The 17779-nt window shown below is 34.9% G+C and overlaps 1 protein-coding gene across 5 annotated transcripts in view; it reads left to right on the forward strand.

Moving 5' to 3' along the window:
* ALS2 (alsin Rho guanine nucleotide exchange factor ALS2) overlaps positions 1-17779 on the forward strand; it is a 67978-nt gene that overhangs the window by 45294 nt on the left and 4905 nt on the right. For 4 of the 5 annotated variants that reach the window (XM_032480059.1, XM_006189940.3, XM_032480061.1 and 1 more), the window contains 12 exons: positions 150-352; positions 471-536; positions 1556-1654; positions 2228-2392; positions 3507-3618; positions 3834-3911; positions 7640-7773; positions 8677-8844; positions 12599-12716; positions 13519-13676; positions 15662-15784; positions 17078-17254. In XM_032480059.1, coding sequence (XP_032335950.1) covers positions 150-352; positions 471-536; positions 1556-1654; positions 2228-2392; positions 3507-3618; positions 3834-3911; positions 7640-7773; positions 8677-8844; positions 12599-12716; positions 13519-13676; positions 15662-15784; positions 17078-17254 — 1601 coding nt within the window. The remainder of the gene's footprint in view (positions 1-149; positions 353-470; positions 537-1555; positions 1655-2227; positions 2393-3506; positions 3619-3833; positions 3912-7639; positions 7774-8676; positions 8845-12598; positions 12717-13518; positions 13677-15661; positions 15785-17077; positions 17255-17779) is intronic. The other variant, XM_032480060.1, reaches the window with a different exon arrangement.

The raw sequence follows: 17779 nt of genomic DNA on the forward strand, positions 1-17779 counted from the left end.
GATGAATCTTCAGTAAAACAAGGTTGTAGATTTTTGTTGTTGTTTTCATGTGACAGTTTAAAACATAAAGCAGTGAATTTCAAAAGCCAATCAGCAATGCTTGATAAGTTGTTGCCTTAAACTTACTGACATTTACTTTTTGCTCCTAGACAAAGTGGCTCCGGGCCATAAGCCAAGCTGTGGATCAGGCTTTAAGGGGGATGTCTGATCTGCCACCTTATGGAAGTGGCAGCAATATTCAGAGACAGGAACCACCCATATCACGCAGTGCCAAATATACTTTCTACAAGGATCCTCGTCTAAAAGATGCAACCTATGATGGCCGCTGGCTTTCCGGGAAACCTCATGGCAGGTGAAAATGTATAAGATTTGGTTTATGCCTGGAGTGAGGATGATAGTCTAATTACCAAGAAGTATTGATTATCTGAAACATTAATTGACATGTATTATTCTTTGCTTATGCATTCCAGAGGGGTTTTGAAGTGGCCAGATGGAAAGATGTATTCTGGTATGTTCAGGAATGGCTTGGAAGATGGGTAAGAAAATTGTGTAAAACATGAGGGTAAATGCAACTGCAGTCTTAAACTGTGTTATTTTGTGTTCAGAGTTATTTTCAAGATGATTAGTAGATTTTTGGTTTTTCAGAGATGCATCCAGTGTATTAGGATTTACAGTGCACATGTGTGAACATGAAGGGAGCTAGGAATCTAGGGGGCAGCCTTGATTTACCTAGAATGAATTATTTACCTTGATAGCTGTGTGACCTCACAGCCTTCCACCTGTTGATATGGGCCTGTTTTTGATCCATTTCTCAGTTGTGAAGACTGAGAACCTTGGGTAATGTTGATGTTGAGACTATCAAGGTAGAAGTGCCTCCTTTATACAAAGGACTTAGAGAAGTTTTCCTTTCAGTTAGTTTTAAATTATCTTTAATTTCTGTGATCTATTGAAGGGAAAGTCTTCTAAATGATGTATTATCCTAATAGTACTCAAATGACATTATTTTTATATTAGCTTGTCACGTTTTCTAACATAAATTTACAAGAAAATTTATGACAGTGAAGTATTTTGTATCATGTTAGAGAAATAATTTATCTTATTGTATAAGAAAGATTATTGTATGAATTAGGTAGGTGATTTTGTGTGTGTGTGATAGTGTAAATTTTTATGATGTCTTTTAATCTTTTAATAAAATTCTAGAATGAGAAGAAATGTAGATAATTTACCCCTCTTATTACACAGATGGGGGAGCTGGGTACCTGGACTTAACCAAGGTGATACAGCTAATTAGTGGCAGAAATAGGCCTTGGGCGCAGGTTTTCTGTTTCTCCTTAATACTTGGCATAAAACACCTATTCGCTTTGTGTAGTGGGGTTAATGCCCTCTAAGACTTGCCGAATAGCTTAGGTGGTCGATAACAGCTTAAATCAAGACCCCATTTACCGCTTTCCTCCTCTAGCCAAATCTTTTCTCTAGTCTCATTATACCAATGTATGCATACAAAAGGTGGATATGTCATAAATGCATCTTCTGATGTTTTTATTCTCCTTGGTAGGTATGGAGAATACAGAATCCCAAATAAAGCATTGAACAAAGAAGACCATTATGTGGGCCATTGGAAAGAAGGAAAAATGTGTGGTCAAGGAGTCTTTAGGTAATAACATTGGAAAGGTTGTTAGACTGGTTGTTGCTTTTTCAAAGAATCATGTAAACCTAAATGTTTATGTAGCCAAAATTTCCAAGGAGTAAATTTTATTTATTCTTATAACTGAAACTGTATAGAGTCTTCTTTTAAAGATCAACCTTTTTATCTATGACAAAATGAAAACATTAGATTCTTATTTAGTTCTTAACAAAACTGTGCAAACTTTGTAAACCATAACTTTCTCACAGAATCTCCTGGACATCTGTAAATTTATCTTATGTTGATTACATGACTAATATGGACAACACCTGTCATTATCTCAGAGATCACTCATTTTATTTTCCCATAAAGGACTATATATACACTTTTTTCCCGATTTTAACACAGAATATCACCCATAATATCTTCAACTTCTTAGACTCAATCATTAAGATTTTTGATTGGTGAAAAATAGTCATATAAACAAATAAATAATTATAGCTATCAGTGAGACATAAGCATAATTTTGAATTTCCTGAACTTTGTAAAAATAAGCATCAGAATTCAATGTGCTTGTGATCTGTATCTATTCTTTCTAACCAGTTACGCCTCTGGTGAAGTGTTTGAAGGCTGTTTCCAAGACAACATGCGTCATGGTCATGGTCTCCTACGAAGCGGAAAATTGACTTCCTCTTCTCCCAGTATGTTCATTGGCCAGTGGGTGATGGATAAAAAAGCAGGATATGGTGTCTTTGATGATATCACTAGGTACAGTATTCTGCTTCTAATCGCAGTTTAGTGGGAGAGGATAAGGTTCCTATACTTCTCCAAAAAGTGATGATTTTATGAAGGCTAAGTGTCTTGATTAGATAGTACTGAGAACATTTTTAATAAGAATATAGTTATCAGGCATTATTTTATGCATTTGCTTGTGAACCAAACAAGTTTACTTTGTTACAAGATCAGAATCATTCAGAATTAACATTGGTGCCATTTTCCTTAAAACTTCACACATACAAAGCTTTTAGTGTCTCAGAGAGGCTACCGAATCTTTGACTATTACATAAAAAAACTCTTTAATGCCATCAATAGATAATAAGAGGAAAAGGGAGAAGAGGGGGAAGGATCGATTGAAATTCCCTTTTGAAGTTAGTGAATGATATCTAAACAGATCTTCCTGTTAGGTTGGAGACTTGTTACCATGCCAGCAGCCCAGGAATCAAGCTTAGATAAATTCAGTTAACTAAACATTGGGGAGAAATGTAGTTCTTTTGCCTCTGTGTTTGGTTTGGCCTGATTTGTTTTTGGACTTAATATATACTCTTTTCTCCCTCATGTTATTGTCATAATGTGGAATTTTAAATTTTTTGCTATTATCACTAAAATCTACGATTAATTTAACCAGTTTGTACTAATTTTATCTTTTTAGTGGAAATTAGTAAGATTTCTCTGAGTTTGAGTAAGTGAAGAATGAGCCCTCATTTATGATAAACCCCATTTCTTTTTTTTTTAATTAGTAAACTTTTGGGTAAGAAAAAATTGTACATAGATTTGAGTTTATCTATTACATTTTAGACAAAGTTATTTAGAGTTGAATTCTTGGCATTAAATTTTTCAATCATATATTTTAAAGTTGCCAAGGAATACTTGGAGGATACACAGATCTGTGTCTGGAAGACTATATTAAATTTTTAAGAGAACATTGCTCTGAGTAGGAAGTGTTTTGCAATCACGTTGTCCCGTGTTTAAGGAGACAGAGTTAACCACTTTAACTAGAAACCAACCTGAGGGTGATTCTTGGTATCTCCTACGTGATCATTGTTTGCTCCCCACCTCATCATCGAGTTTGATTTTTTTTTTCCTGTTCTATTTACTTTTGTAGGGGGGAGAAGTATATGGGAATGTGGCAAGATGATGTATGTCAAGGGAATGGAGTGGTAGTTACTCAGTTTGGATTATACTATGAAGGCAACTTCCAACTTAATAAAATGATGGTGAGTGGGATAGTTTGCATATAGTTGCTGTTGACTTTTTAAAACTCCTATGTCCTCAGTTAACTGTTTAGTCATCTTTTTTTTAATATTCTGTCTTCCCTAGTACTATTTTTCTTGTCTCAAGATTATGTAAGGCTTTGGAGGATGTGGCTGCAGGTACCCCAACTTACTGTGCATTTTCTGTGTTGTGATTTTTGCTTTGTTTCTTCACATAGGGAAATGGGGTTTTACTTTCCGAAGACGATACTATCTATGAGGGAGAGTTTTCGGATGACTGGACCCTGAGTGGGAAGGTTGGAAATTCTTTCTCTCTAATAATCATTCACTAATTTTTTCTTGACCTTTAAAAAAGCTAGCCTAAAATAAAATTCACCTGTTTTAAGGGTACATTTCAATGATTTTTAGTAAATATGCAGAGTTGTACAACCATTACCACAATCCAATTTGAGATCATTTCTGTCACCCAAAAAGATTTCCTTCGCCATCTCCTGCCCATATGCAGTCATTCCCTGGTTCTCCCTCCAGTCCCAGGCAACCTTTAATGAGCTTTATAACTAGATTTGCCTTTTCAGCTCCTTTCACATAAATGGACTCTTATGACAAGTGTTCCTTTCTGTGTGACTTCTCACAGTTAGCATGTTTTTGAGGTTTCTCCATATTGTGACACGTGCAGTACTTCAGTCCTTTTTATTGCTGAATAGTATTCCAAAGCCACATTTTGTTTATCCCTTCACCAGTTGACAGGCATTGGATTGTTTCCAACTTTAGACTGTTTCCAACTTTAAGCTACTATGAATAATGAAATTGACTACAACTTCTTTTTTTCTTTTTCCTTTTTCTTTTTTTTTAACAGAATAGTTGATTTATAATATGTTGTTAGTTTCAGGTATACAGCATAGTAATTCAGTTTTTTTGCAAATTATATTCCATTATAGGTTATTATAAGATAATGGTGCTAAACAGTATATTCTTGTTGCTTATCTATTTTATATATAGTAGTTTGTATCTGTTAATCCCATAGCCCCTATTTGTCCTTGCTCCCTTCCCTCTCCCATTTGGTAATCACAGTTTGTTTTCTATGTCTGTGAGTCTGTTTCTTTTTTCCATTTCCATTTACAACTTCATGTGTGAGCATGTTTTCATTTCTCTTGGGTAGATACCTAGGAATATAATTTCTGGGTTGTATGGAAAATTGATGTTTAACATATTAAGAAACTGCCAAACTGTTTTCCAAAGTGGCTGCATCATTTTACATTCTCATGATCAATATTTGAGGATTCTGACTTCTCCACATCTTTGCCAATATTTTTTTTTTCTGGTTCTTTTCTTTTTGTCGTTTTAGTGGATGTGAGATGATATCTCATGGTTTTAATTGACATTTCCCTAATGATTAATAATGTCATTATACAGCATATCATTTTGTACTTACTAGTGATTCATCTGTCTTCTTTGGTGAAATGTATATTCAAATGTCTTGACATTTCAAGAATTTGTTTATAGTCTTACTATTGAACTGTAAGGATTCTTTATATATTCTGGATACAAATCTTTTATCAAATATAGGATTCATGAATATTTTCTTATAGTCTGTGGCTTGTCTTTTTGTTTTCTTAATAGTGCCTTTTGAAGCACAGAAGTTTTTAATTTTAATAAAGTCTAGCTTATCAAAAAAGTTTTTTATGAATCATGCTTTTGATGTCATAACTAAGAAATCTTTGCCTAACTCAAGGTTATTAAGATTTTCTTCTGTGTTTTCTTCAAAAAGTTTTATAGTTTTAGCTCATATGTTTAGGTCTATGATTCATTTTGAGGTGATTTGTGTAGGGTGTGATTTAAAGTCTGAGTTGATCTTTTTACATGTGCATTATCTAGCTGCCCCAGCAATTTTGCCAATTGTATATTCTTGACATCTTGTTGAAATGAACTCATCATAAAATATGTTTATTTCTGGATTCTGAATTATATTTCATTAATCTATATGTCTCTCCTTAAACTAGTACCACCCTGTCTTGACTACTGTAGATTTACAGTAAGTCATGAAATCATGAAGTATAAGCTTTCCAACTTTGTTCTTTTTAATAATTCTTGTGGCTATTCTGGATCCTTTGCCTTTCCATGTAGATTTTAGGACTGACTTATCAAAATCTGCAATAAAGCCTGCTGAGATTTTGATAAGGATTGTGTTGAATCTACAGATCAATTTGGGGAGAATTACCATCTTGATAATACTGAATTTTCCAGTGCATGAATCTGGAATGTCTCTCTGTTTATTTAGATCATCTTTGATTTCTATCAGCAATGTTTTGTAGTTTTAAGTGTGCATCTTTTGAATATCTTTGGTTAAATTTATTCCTAAGTATTCTTTTTAATGCTATTGTAAATAAAATTGTTTTCTTAATTATATTTTTGGATTTTTCATTGCTATTATATAAATACAATTGATTTTTGTATTTTGTTCTTGTATCCTGAAACCTTATTGAATTCATTTATTAGTTTTAGTAGGGTTTTTTGTTTGTTTTGTTATGGGCTTTTTTTTTTTTTTTATGTGTGGATTTCTTAGGAGTTCTTGCATACAGGATCATATTATTTACAAATAAAGATAGTTTTTACTTCTTGTTTTGCAATCTGAAAGTGTTTTTATTATTATTTTTGTTCCTTGTCTGATTGCACTGGCTAGCCTCCCTGGAAGAATGTTGAATAGAAGTCGTAAGAGTGGACATCCTTGACTTTTGCCTTTTTTTAAGGGTAAAGCATTGTTCACCTTTAGTATGATGTTAGCTAAGGGTTTTTCATAGATTCATCAGATTGAGATAGCTCCCTTCTCTTCCTAATAATTGTTGAGAGTTTTTATTATGAATGGGCTTTTTCTGTGTCTGTTGAGATGATTGTGTGTTTTTTGTTCTTTATGCTATTATGGTGTATTATATTGGTTGCGTTTCTGATGCTAAACCAACCTTGCTTTCCTGTGACAAGTCATACTTGGTTCTAGTGTATAATCCTTTTTATATATTGCTGGATTTAATGCTAAAATTTTGGTTAAGATTTTTACATCAGAGATATTTATTTGTGTTTATAGTTTTCTTTCTCATGATATCTATCTTTGGTATTGAGGTGATACTGGCCTCATAAAGTAAGTTGAGAAAGATTTTCTCCTTCTCCATTTTCTGAAAGAATTTGTGAAGCCTTGGTATTGTTTCTTTGAATGCTTTGGAGAATTCACGAGTGAAATCACCTGGGCCTGAGCATTCTTTGTGAGGTTTTAAATTTTCTGATTCAATTTCCTTACATATAATTGATCAGATTTTCCATTTCTTCCTTAGTTTTGGGAATTTATGTCTTTCTAGGAATTTCTCTGTTTCATCTAAGTTGTCTAATTTGTTGGCATAAAGTTATTCTCTTAGTATTCTCTTCTAATCTTGTAAATTTCTGTAAGGTTGGTGTAATATCCCGTTTCTTGATTTTGTAATTTTATGTCTTTTTTTTTCTCCCTTGATCAACCTATTTAAGCATTTGTCAAGTTTATCTTTTTAAAGAAGCAGCTTTTGGTTTCATTGATTTTTTTCTCTACATTATTTATTTTCTATCTCATTGGTTTTTGCTCTAATCTTTATTATCTCCTTGTTCTGGGTTTAGTTTGTTTCTCTTTTCTAACTTTATAAGGTGGAATTTTAGATTACTGATTTGAAATCTCCCTTATTTTATAATACAGATGTTTACAGTTTTAAATTTGTCTCTGAGCACTGCTTTATTAGCATCCTATCAGTTTAGATAAGTTGTTTGTTCATTTCATTTAGCTAAAAATATTTTACCAATTTTTCCTGTTACTTTTTTTTTCTTTAACTCATGGATTATTTTCATACACTTTTTACTCATGCGTGTGCATACACTTTTTTTTAACAATTCGGGGCTAGAGTAAGTTAAAAAGGAAAATATTAACCATTTAGTGCCTTTTTTCCCCTTGAGTTTTTAAATGGAAAATACTTGGTTTCTCTAATTCCACATTTTCTCTGACTTTCCCTAGGGAACATTGACTATGCCAAATGGAGATTACATTGAAGGTTATTTTAGTGGAGAATGGGGATCTGGGATAAAAATCACTGGGACCTACTTCAAGCCTAGTCTGTATGAGAGTGATAAAGACAGACCCAAAGTTTTGTGAGTAACTAGTGTTAATTCTAGATTAATTATTGAATGTTTTGAGTTGTCTTGCTTTTATCAAAGCTGGTTAATATTTCAAATGTAGAACAAGTTTTTAAAGTCTTTTTTTTCTAACAAAGTATGATCTTGAATTGTAAACTGACATTGCTATAGGTTGCTAAATCTATAGTCTTGGCTTAGATTATAGCCTTCAGAGCATAAATGTTTAATATGAAAGTTCTGTGTGTGGGAATAATCTTATTGTTAATGGTGCAGGTATCCAAGTTGACTGAAAGAGCATTTTTAAATGGAAGCCTACACAACTTGATTTTTGAAAAGTAAAGATCAACCCTATATATACACTAGGTGGAAAAGAATACGTTACATATATGGGGAAAACTCAGAGTCTCTGGGTGTATTGTGTTCTTCCTCCAAGGTTTTGGCATATGTTTATTTTCCTTTATTGACTGCAGCTTTAGCTGTTTTTATATTGTGATGGCATCTCAGGTTCTTGTTTCTTGTGGGAACTTGATATACTTTGTGTAGCATTTTTATTAGAGTATTTTTAGAACCCAATGGGTAATGCATTTCACAATTCTCATTATGAGATGTGCAAGGCACAGAATGTTCTTGTTTTAGCAGGAATCAATTTTGCAAAATCAATTCTGTGGAAATGTAGAAAGCAAACAAGAATTCTGATGTGCTTCACACTTAACAGCTCATGTACTTCACTGTCTATAAACACTAAGTAGCTAAAAACCATTCCTTTAAACTTTCATTCAGTTTTTAAACAATACAACCACCATCATCCAAGCAGTTTTTGTCACAGATGTATTCCCAGTTGTACATTAGAAAGTTTCTGTTCTTCAGGATTTTTACACTAAAGAAGTGAATGGTAAAAGGCTAACATGACCTTATTAGCAGGAAGCTAGGAAACCTGGCAGTGCCGGCTGATGAGAAGTGGAAAGCAGTGTTTGATGAGTGTTGGCATCAGCTCGGCTGTGAGAACCCAGGCCAAGGAGAAGTTTGGAAAGCATGGGACAACATTGCTGTGGCCCTGACCACCAACCGGCGCCAACACAGAGACAGGTGAGTGAATGCCCACCCGGCATAGGGCAGAGCCTGGTAGGAAGACAAAACTTAAAACCAGTAAGTTGTCAAGGCTTCTTACATTTAGTTTTTAAATATAATTTAAAAGTCAATGATGTACTTCTGTTTCTGGGTAAGGATAGGGTAAAACACACCTCCCATATCTTCTACTGAGCTCAACTTTAAAACCCAAGCAGAATACACGGACAGCTATTTGAAACCCTGAAAAACAAATATCAGCAGGTGTATTGGGGAACATCTGACTTCAGAGTACCATCCAACCAATGGTGAGTTTATTGGGTTGTGTCCCCCAGCCTGAACTACAGTGTCCCCCGCCTGAACTCAGTATAACCTGAAACTGGAAGTAAGCACTGTGGTGCAGACAGAGACGCAGAAAAAGCCTGCTGTTTCTGGCTCAAGATATGAAAAAGAGGCTTCTAAAGCTCATAGAGTGGAGGAGATACCCTGGGTTTTCTCTCTCTCCTTTTCCTCCACTTTCTGCATGCCCCTGCCTGCAGCCACTTCTGTGGCAGGGACAGCGATGGCAGCAGCTGGAGCAGGCAAGAGACAGGATGCTTCCAGGAGCCAGCATTCCGGTGAGAGTGGACCCTTTTTCTCTGTTGATGGATCCTTAGGTCCAAGAGTCATGGCCAGACCTCACTGCTTTTTTGACCTCTCTATCCTCCCACCACTTGGCCCTGGATGTGGCACATTCATGGAAGTGGGCATTTTTTTGCTGGGGGACCTAAAAGGGGAACCAGAAAATACTGTGGAGGTAACGGAAAGAGAGGAGCTCTGGAAAGCTATAAAGTGAACTCACATTGGAACTGTAACCCACAGAAGGCTAAAACAAAAATATCAGCTGTTTCAGAGATTTCCCAAAATCACCTACACATTCAGTGATTCACTAGAGGGTCTGATAAGGCTCAACAGATAGTTGTATTTGCTGGTAAGAGTTATTTCAGCAACGCAGTAAGGATCCACAGCCCTGTCCTAAGGGAAGGAGACATGGGCTGTGTCTGGAGGAATCCCTGTGTGGGGTTGCACAAAGCACACATACTCTGGAGCAGTAAAATGCACTGCACATGTACAGTGTTTCTGCAAAGAAGCCCCTTAGAGATTCAGTGCCCCAGGTTTTTATTGGGTGCTGGTCTCATAGGCACCCTGTGCTTAGCAACTACCAAAATTCCACAGTCCCAGAAGGAAAGCAGATGTTCACCGTAAATCACTTTGTTAGTACAGTCTGACAGCAAAATACCTTTATTGTTTAGGAAATGGTTCATGTTAGTATAGGGAACTTTTAGAAAGCTTAGTTCCTGGGTACCAGCCAAGGGCCAGCTTTACAAGCAGGTCCTTGTAAAGATAACAGTTTCAGTTCTGCTGTGTTTTACAACGTTAGGCATGTCAAAGTTCTCCATAGGATGTAAAACAAGACCCTAGATCTCATTAATGTAATACTGAAAATGTCCAGGAAATAAACCAGAGTTACTTGGCAATCAAAGAATCATGAAAATCTCAACTCATTTGGGGAAAGACAATCAATAGACATCACCGATGCCCTAACATAGATTTTGGAATTATCTGACGAGAACTTTAAAGTAGCTATTATAAAAATACTCAAATGAGAAATTGCAAACATCTTGAAACAAATATTAAAACCAAAAGTATGAGCAAAGAAATAGAAGACATTAAGAAGAACTAAGTCAAATTTTTTGAACTGAAAAATATAACCAAAATTTTAAAAATCACTGGGTGGACTCAGTAGCAGGATAGAGATGACAGCAGGAGAGTCAGTGAACTTGCAAATAGATTAATAGAAGTTATTCAAACTAAATAATAAAAGCATGTGGGGAAAAATAGTGAATAGAGCTCTAAGGAACTAAGGAGTCCAATATTTGTGTCCTTGGAATCCCAGAAGGAAAGGAGAAGAATTACGGGGCTGAATAAATACTTGACTAAATAATGCTTGAACGGTTCCCAAGTTTGGTGAAAGACATAAACCTATACATTCAACAAGCTGAACAAACTGCATCCTGGGTGGGAGTGGGGATATCCATATACAGATGACACGTAATATTCAAATTGAAAGAAAAAAAATCTTGAAAGCGGCTAAAGAAAAATTATGCATCTAAATTAGCGATTCTAATGGCTGCATATTTGTCATCAGAAACCTTGGAGGCCAGAAGGAAGTGGCACCGCAGGTTTTAAGTGCTGAAAGAAAAATTACAGATGTACTTTTTTATTTCTTCTCTTCTTTATCTTATTTTCTTCCCTTTTCTCTTGCTTTTCTTTTCTCCACCTGCCTTTCTTCGTATTTCCTTATTCTTTAAGTTGGCCAGTAATTCCCACAAGCATTGCTTAGCCTTTGAAAGAACTCGCTAAGTTCTGCAATGTAGAAAGAAATTTTTTCCCCCTGTATTTGAGATAAATAGGAATTGATTATAGTGCTTTGTGAAGTTAATGGTTTTTTACCTTCTACTGTGTCTATCAGTAGAAGAAATGGAAACTCCCAGAATTTATTACTGATGTGAACTTGCTCTTGTGTTTGATACAGATGGTCAGCCTTCACTGATAGAGCCGGTAGGCATTACCATTGAGACTTGAGACCTCCAGTTAACCTTGGTTGACTCCTTTTTAAATTGAAGCGTAGTTGATTTACAATATTGTCTTAGTTGCAAGTGTACAGCATAGTGATTCAGTTGTTTTATTTTCTGATTATTCTCCATTGTAGATATTACAAGATATTTACTTAATTCCCTGTACTATATGGTAAATCCTTGTTGCTTATCTATTTTGTGTATAGTAGTTTGGATCTGTTAATCCCACACTCTTAATTTGTCCCTCTACCCTCTCTTTCCCCTTTGGCAACTGTAAGTTTGTTTTCTATGTCTGTGAGTCTGTTTCTGTTTTGTATATAGATTCATTTGTATTATTTTTTAGATTTTACATATAAATGATCATATAGTATTTGTCTTTCTCTGCCTGACTTCACTGAATATAATATCCTCTAGGTAACTTTGGATAACTCTTGGTGGGTATTTCCAAGGAGTGAGAATGAATGAACTTTATATAAAACCATGTTGCTATCACAAAAATCTTATGTGTTATCTAAAATAGTATTATAATAATTGTGCACTGTTTCCAAGCACTGCATTCTACCACTGAGCTATACCCTGCCCTGCCCCGACATTGTTCACTGTTTCTGATTTCTAATTGGTTGTAATCTAGTGGGTCTAGTAAAAATTTCATGTGATTACAAGTATGTGTTCTGTCTTAGCTGCTTCATCAAAAGCTTCCCTTTACCCATTGTTTGCTTACCTCACCACCTATAGTAACTTCCTCATCATCTCCTTACTTTTTGAGCTCATTTGCATTTCTTTCTTTGCTGTTTGACTTGTTTTCCTTTTCCCTTAGCACTCTCTCCCCTTAATTCCATTTTTTTCTCATCACTAACAAGCCTGTCGCCAGTTTTCTCTTCAAGCTAATGTTATAACAGCATTTCCCAACACCATGGTTTAGATTGGAGCAACATCTTCATTAATTTATTGTAGTTGGTGTGGAGTAACATTAAATGCTGTTTGGAATGACTGTTACATAAACCTAATAGGTTAGTTACCAATTATGAGCACATTTGGTATGAACACTGTGCTGAATACTCCATTTCATCCTTAGTTGGAGACTGTGTTTCTTGTGCACATTACAGTTATCTTGCTTTCTTGAAATATATAATAGGCATTCTTTTCCCTTTTTGTAGTCCAGAGATATTAAGTCGTTCACAGACTCAAACGCTAGAGAGTTTGGAATTCATTCCTCAGCATGTTGGTGCCTTCTCTGTCGAGAAATATGATGACATCAGGAAATATTTAATAAAGGTAAACAAGAGTCAAAACCATGATGCAGGTACAACAATATATCATTCAGATGTACTCACAGCTTATTGATACTTTAATCCTGTTTTTGCTTTCTAAGTATTTCTTTTGTTAATTATCTGGCTACTAAAAACACATTTCTACATGGAGATTGACCTATTATGATGATGGAATCTTCTAAGTTTTGTGAAGTGTTCAAGGGGGTTCTGGAGATCTAGGGTCCATGTTTAAAATGACTTTTTGTTAGTAACATTAGCAAACCAGAGATTGTATAAATAAAGAATGCTGCCCTCACCTCATAGTTATGCTCTCTTTGCTTCTTCCCAAACCCTATAAGATCAGTTACAATTTAAAGTATGACATGCATTGTATGGGGGGTACAGGAAGGAATATTAGGAGAAATCAAGGGAAGTGAAGAGTTACTGTTTCAGAGCATAATCAGCTATCATAAATTTTCTCCAAGGTAACATTTCATATATTTTTTATGACATTTAAAGTATCAGAACCTTTCTTTCAATGATATTCTATATCAATGTATCCAAAACTATTTTCCCAAAGTATTAAAAGGATTCTTTGATTAAGATTAGGAACTCCTACTCTGCTTTCAGAGACTCAACATTTTCAGAAAAGTTGGGTAGACTCAACAGTTTCAGAAAAGTTAAAGGATTTGAATTTTCCTGGTCTAAAAGTAGACTCTTGATTACTTTCATTTTGAAAATTATCATTTATGAAATTGTTTATTTTTGATTGATTGTTTCTGCTATTAGTGTGCATTGATTGACTGCATTGTTCTCTTCCTGCCCAGGCCTGTGACACTCCTCTGCACCCTCTGGGCAGGCTTGTGGAGACACTGGTTGCAGTGTATAGAATGACATATGTGGGTGTGGGAGCCAACCGCCGGTTACTGCAGGAGGCCGTGAAGGAGATTAAGTCCTACCTTAAGCGAATTTTCCAGCTGGTGAGGTAAGAGATCTTTTCATCGAAGTCTGGAAGCTGTGGAATACTAGTTTATCCTTACGCTTGGGTATCTTCACCCTGAATCTAGAGATACAACTTTGTAAAGAGTCATGAATTGTCCCCTTTGTCACAGAAATTAAATTATTCACCAAGAAAATGGTTTTATGCCACAGATCCTTAGATTAAATAACGAAAACATGTTTTTACTTTGTGTTTATGCTGTAACTATAAAAAAGTTGGACCTTAGCCATTGTTAATTATTTCCTTTGTATCTTCCTTACTCATTAAGTACAATAGAAGGCTAAAATGAATGTTTTTTTTTAATACCAATTTTGGTATGAAATACAGTAGTCTTATTTGGATTTAATCTCTAGACAAAAATCATGTCTCTAAAACCTAAGCACAGAGAAGGTAAAATCTAATATGAAGTTTTATCCCTGAATATTTATGTCCTGTCCGTTGACAACAGCATATTCAGTTATTCACTTATTCAGCAAATATTTATTGAGTGTGTCAGCCACCATTCTAGCCCCTGGAGGAATTTATCAGTGAACAAACTAAAAAAAAAAAAAAAAAGAATCTGTACTCTAATGCGGCTGACAATTAAGTGGGCACAGAGTAATCAAAATATGTGAGATAATGATAAACATGACAGAGGGAAAGAGACGAGTCTGGAGGTGAGATGCTGCTGTTTCAAACAGAAGGTCAAGGAGGCCTAACTAATAAGGTAATATCTGAGCACAGGCTTTGAAGGAAGTTAGAAAGCAAGCAGGCATTTTTCAAAGGAAGGTTTCAGGCAGCAAGCAAATTAGGAACTTTTGAAATTCAAGATATTTTACTGGGTTTAAGCGGGCAAGTAAATACTATACTGAGATAGTTGTACAGAATTTTATGGATTTTGTCTCAGAAATCTTTCTCTATTATTAGCCTCAAAACTGATAAATGCATTTCAAAGTGTTTCAGGTTTTGAGGGGACAATATATCCACTAAAAATACTGCTGGACTCGAATTGTTTCAGCATTGACATTAGCTGGGTAAAATGAAGATAAGTTTCCTGAACTTTTTTAGTTTTCTCAACTATAAAATTAGGGACGGGGGCATGGTATAAATCTACAAAAATACAGAAGGTTGCCTTTAAGGATCAAGATTTAAGCCTGTGAAAATAAAGAGGACAATAAACTTTGTTTATGGTTAGAACCCATCATTTGCATACCAGAGGTGGAAAATAAAATCTAGGGCAAATTCAGAGCTTAGGGAAAAATCCTCAGCAACTTAGTAGCTTGATCATTTGGAAAATGTTTTCAATAACTTGACTATAAAAAAATTTTTTTTAATTTTTACATTAATTGAGTTTTCATTTTTTTCTTAATGTTGGACATTTAAGTATTTCCAGTGATTTTTTTTAATACTCTGAAAACAGTGGTCTCTCCTTGAAGAGTCAGGGCACATTGACCTCAAGATGAGATTTGCCAGTAAGAAAACATATTTCATATAGATTAGAATTCTTCATTCTTCAGTAACTAGGACAGAAAAAAAAAAGATTTAAGTAGTGTTATTCATTAGCTACATTCTTAATTTTATCCTGTAAGAACCATCAGTTAAGAATCTCAGGGAACTAGGGGTTGGGGTTTAACAGACACATGTTACTATATATAAAATCGATAAACAACAAGGACCTGCTTTGTAGCATGGGGAAGATATTTCAATTTCTTGTAATAATGTAAAATGGAAAAGAATCTGAAAAGAATATGTATATATGTGTATATATATGTATAACTGAATCACTCTGCTGTACATCTGAAACTAACATTGTAAATCAACTACATTTCAATAAAAAACTAAAAAGAAAAAAGAATCTCAGGAAACTAAAATATTTAGTTGATATAAAGTTTGATTTCATCAGGCCTTAAATAGATTAAATAATAGCAACGTGTTTGTACTCTTTCTAGCTGCTCTAGAGGTGTAATTGTATATTTTTTATTCTTCCTTAGATTCTTATTTCCTGAGCTTCCTGAGGAGGGCAGCACAATTCCTCTTTCTGCTCCTCTGCCAACTGAAAGGAAATCCTTTTGCACTGCGAAGTCAGATTCCAGATCTGAATCACCAGAGCCAGGGTGAGTAGAGCTGGGTGGAAATTGTGAAGAAAGAGGGTGGAGACTAGATGATCTTATGCAAAGAATCCCAGGAGAAGTTATTTTTTTCCCTAGATCTGTTTCCTTCTTTCTAAAATGATGTGTTTGGACGAGGTGATCTCAGGTTCCTTTTATGTCTCGAGTTCTACTTGGCAAACCCCATAAAAGTATAACCACAGATGACTGGGCACAAAGGCAAAGTAAATCTGCCCTAGGACAACAGAAAAATTAGCCTTAAAATAGAAACAAAGTGGACTTTCTGTTAGATTTTGAGTTTACGAAAAGAATTCACAGTTGGCCTAAGACAAAACTCTGAGGCCATAGGCACACTTCTCATGTAAACTCCTTACATAAAAGAAGAGTAATATTATAACTGCTTCCTTTTTTTTTTCTTTAATTGAAGTATAGTCAGTTATATTGTGTCAATTTCTGGTGTACAGCATAATGTCCCAGTCATGCATATATATACATATATTTGTTTTCATACTCTTTTTCATTAAAGGTTATTACAAGATATTGAATATAGTTCCCTGTGCTATACAGAAGAAATTTGTTTTTCACCTATTTTTATATATAGTGTTTAATATTTTCAAATCTCAAACTCCCAAATTTATCCTTTCCCACCCCTTTTCCCTGGCAACCATAAGATTGTTTACTATGTCTGCAAGTCTTTTTCTTTTGTAGATGAGTTCGTTAGTGTCTTTCTTTCTTTCTTCCTTTCTTTCTTCCTTTCTTTCTTCTTCTTCCTTCTTTTCTTTCTTTCTTTCTTTCTTTCTTTCTTTCTTTCTTTCTTTCTTCCTTCCTTCCTTCCTTCCTTCCTTCCTTCCTTCCTTCCTTCCTTCCTTCCTTTCTTTCTTCTTCTCTCTTTCTCTCTTTCTCTTTCTTTCTCTATTTTTAGATTCCACATATGAGTAATATCATATGTTATTTTTCTTTCTCTTTCTGGCTTACTTCACTTAGAATGACAGTCTCCAGTTACATCCATGTTGCTGCAAATGGCATTATTTTATTATTCTTTTTCATCGCTGAATAGTATTCTGTTGTATAAATATACCACAGCTTCTTTATCCAGTCATCTGTCAATGGACATTTAGGTTGTTTCCATGTCTCAGGCTATTGTATATAGTGCTGCTATGATTTAACTGCTTTTTTACTCAAAATGTCCCATCTTTACTTCCAGCTTTTAGAAAATGAAGCTCCATCTTTGATTCTGTATCCAATTTTAAGATTAACTCTTCTCCCTCTCCCTCTCCCTCTCCCTCTGATGTTTTGTAGTTATGTGGTAACAGGGTCTGGGTTGCTGCTTCCTGTGCTCCTACCTCGGCTCTACCCACCGCTGTTCATGCTCTATGCCCTGGAGAATGATCGTGAGGAGGACGTTTACTGGGAATGTGTTCTGCGACTAAACAAGCAGCCAGATATTGCTCTTTTGGGCTTCCTCGGGGTGCAGAGGTAAGTGCAGCACTTATGAATGGAATCGAATGGTTTTAACTTAAAATGCAAACAGCATTATCAGGAATTTGGTACTTTGATTTTTGAATTTTCTATATAATTTGCTGTTTATTTATCTATTGCACATCTGTCTTCAGCAAAATAATGATATTTAATAACCATAAAGTTTCTGAGAATTTTTGGAGATAAGTATGAAATTTGATTATTCTTCTGAATATATATATTCTGGATTTATATATATATGTAGATGTAGATGTATAGTTAGAGTTATCTTGCCTGATATTTTGTGGTACTTTAAAGCAATATACATTCCCTTCTTCTCTTCCCTCCCTCCTCATCTACAATTTCTAATTTAAAACTTTAGAAGTGGTCTTTTTGTTGTAAGGCATTTTTTCTTGTTATTCCAAGGGAATACCAAGGGATTATGCTTTCTTTCTAGTGCTATGATAAAGCTGATCACCCCAACATCCAATAATTAAATATTTGTGCTATCAAAAAAAAGGAATAAGCCTTAATTGGAAAGTA

This window comes from Camelus ferus, chromosome 5 (genome assembly GCF_009834535.1).
Source record: "Camelus ferus isolate YT-003-E chromosome 5, BCGSAC_Cfer_1.0, whole genome shotgun sequence".
Taxonomy (NCBI): Eukaryota; Metazoa; Chordata; class Mammalia; order Artiodactyla; family Camelidae; genus Camelus; species Camelus ferus.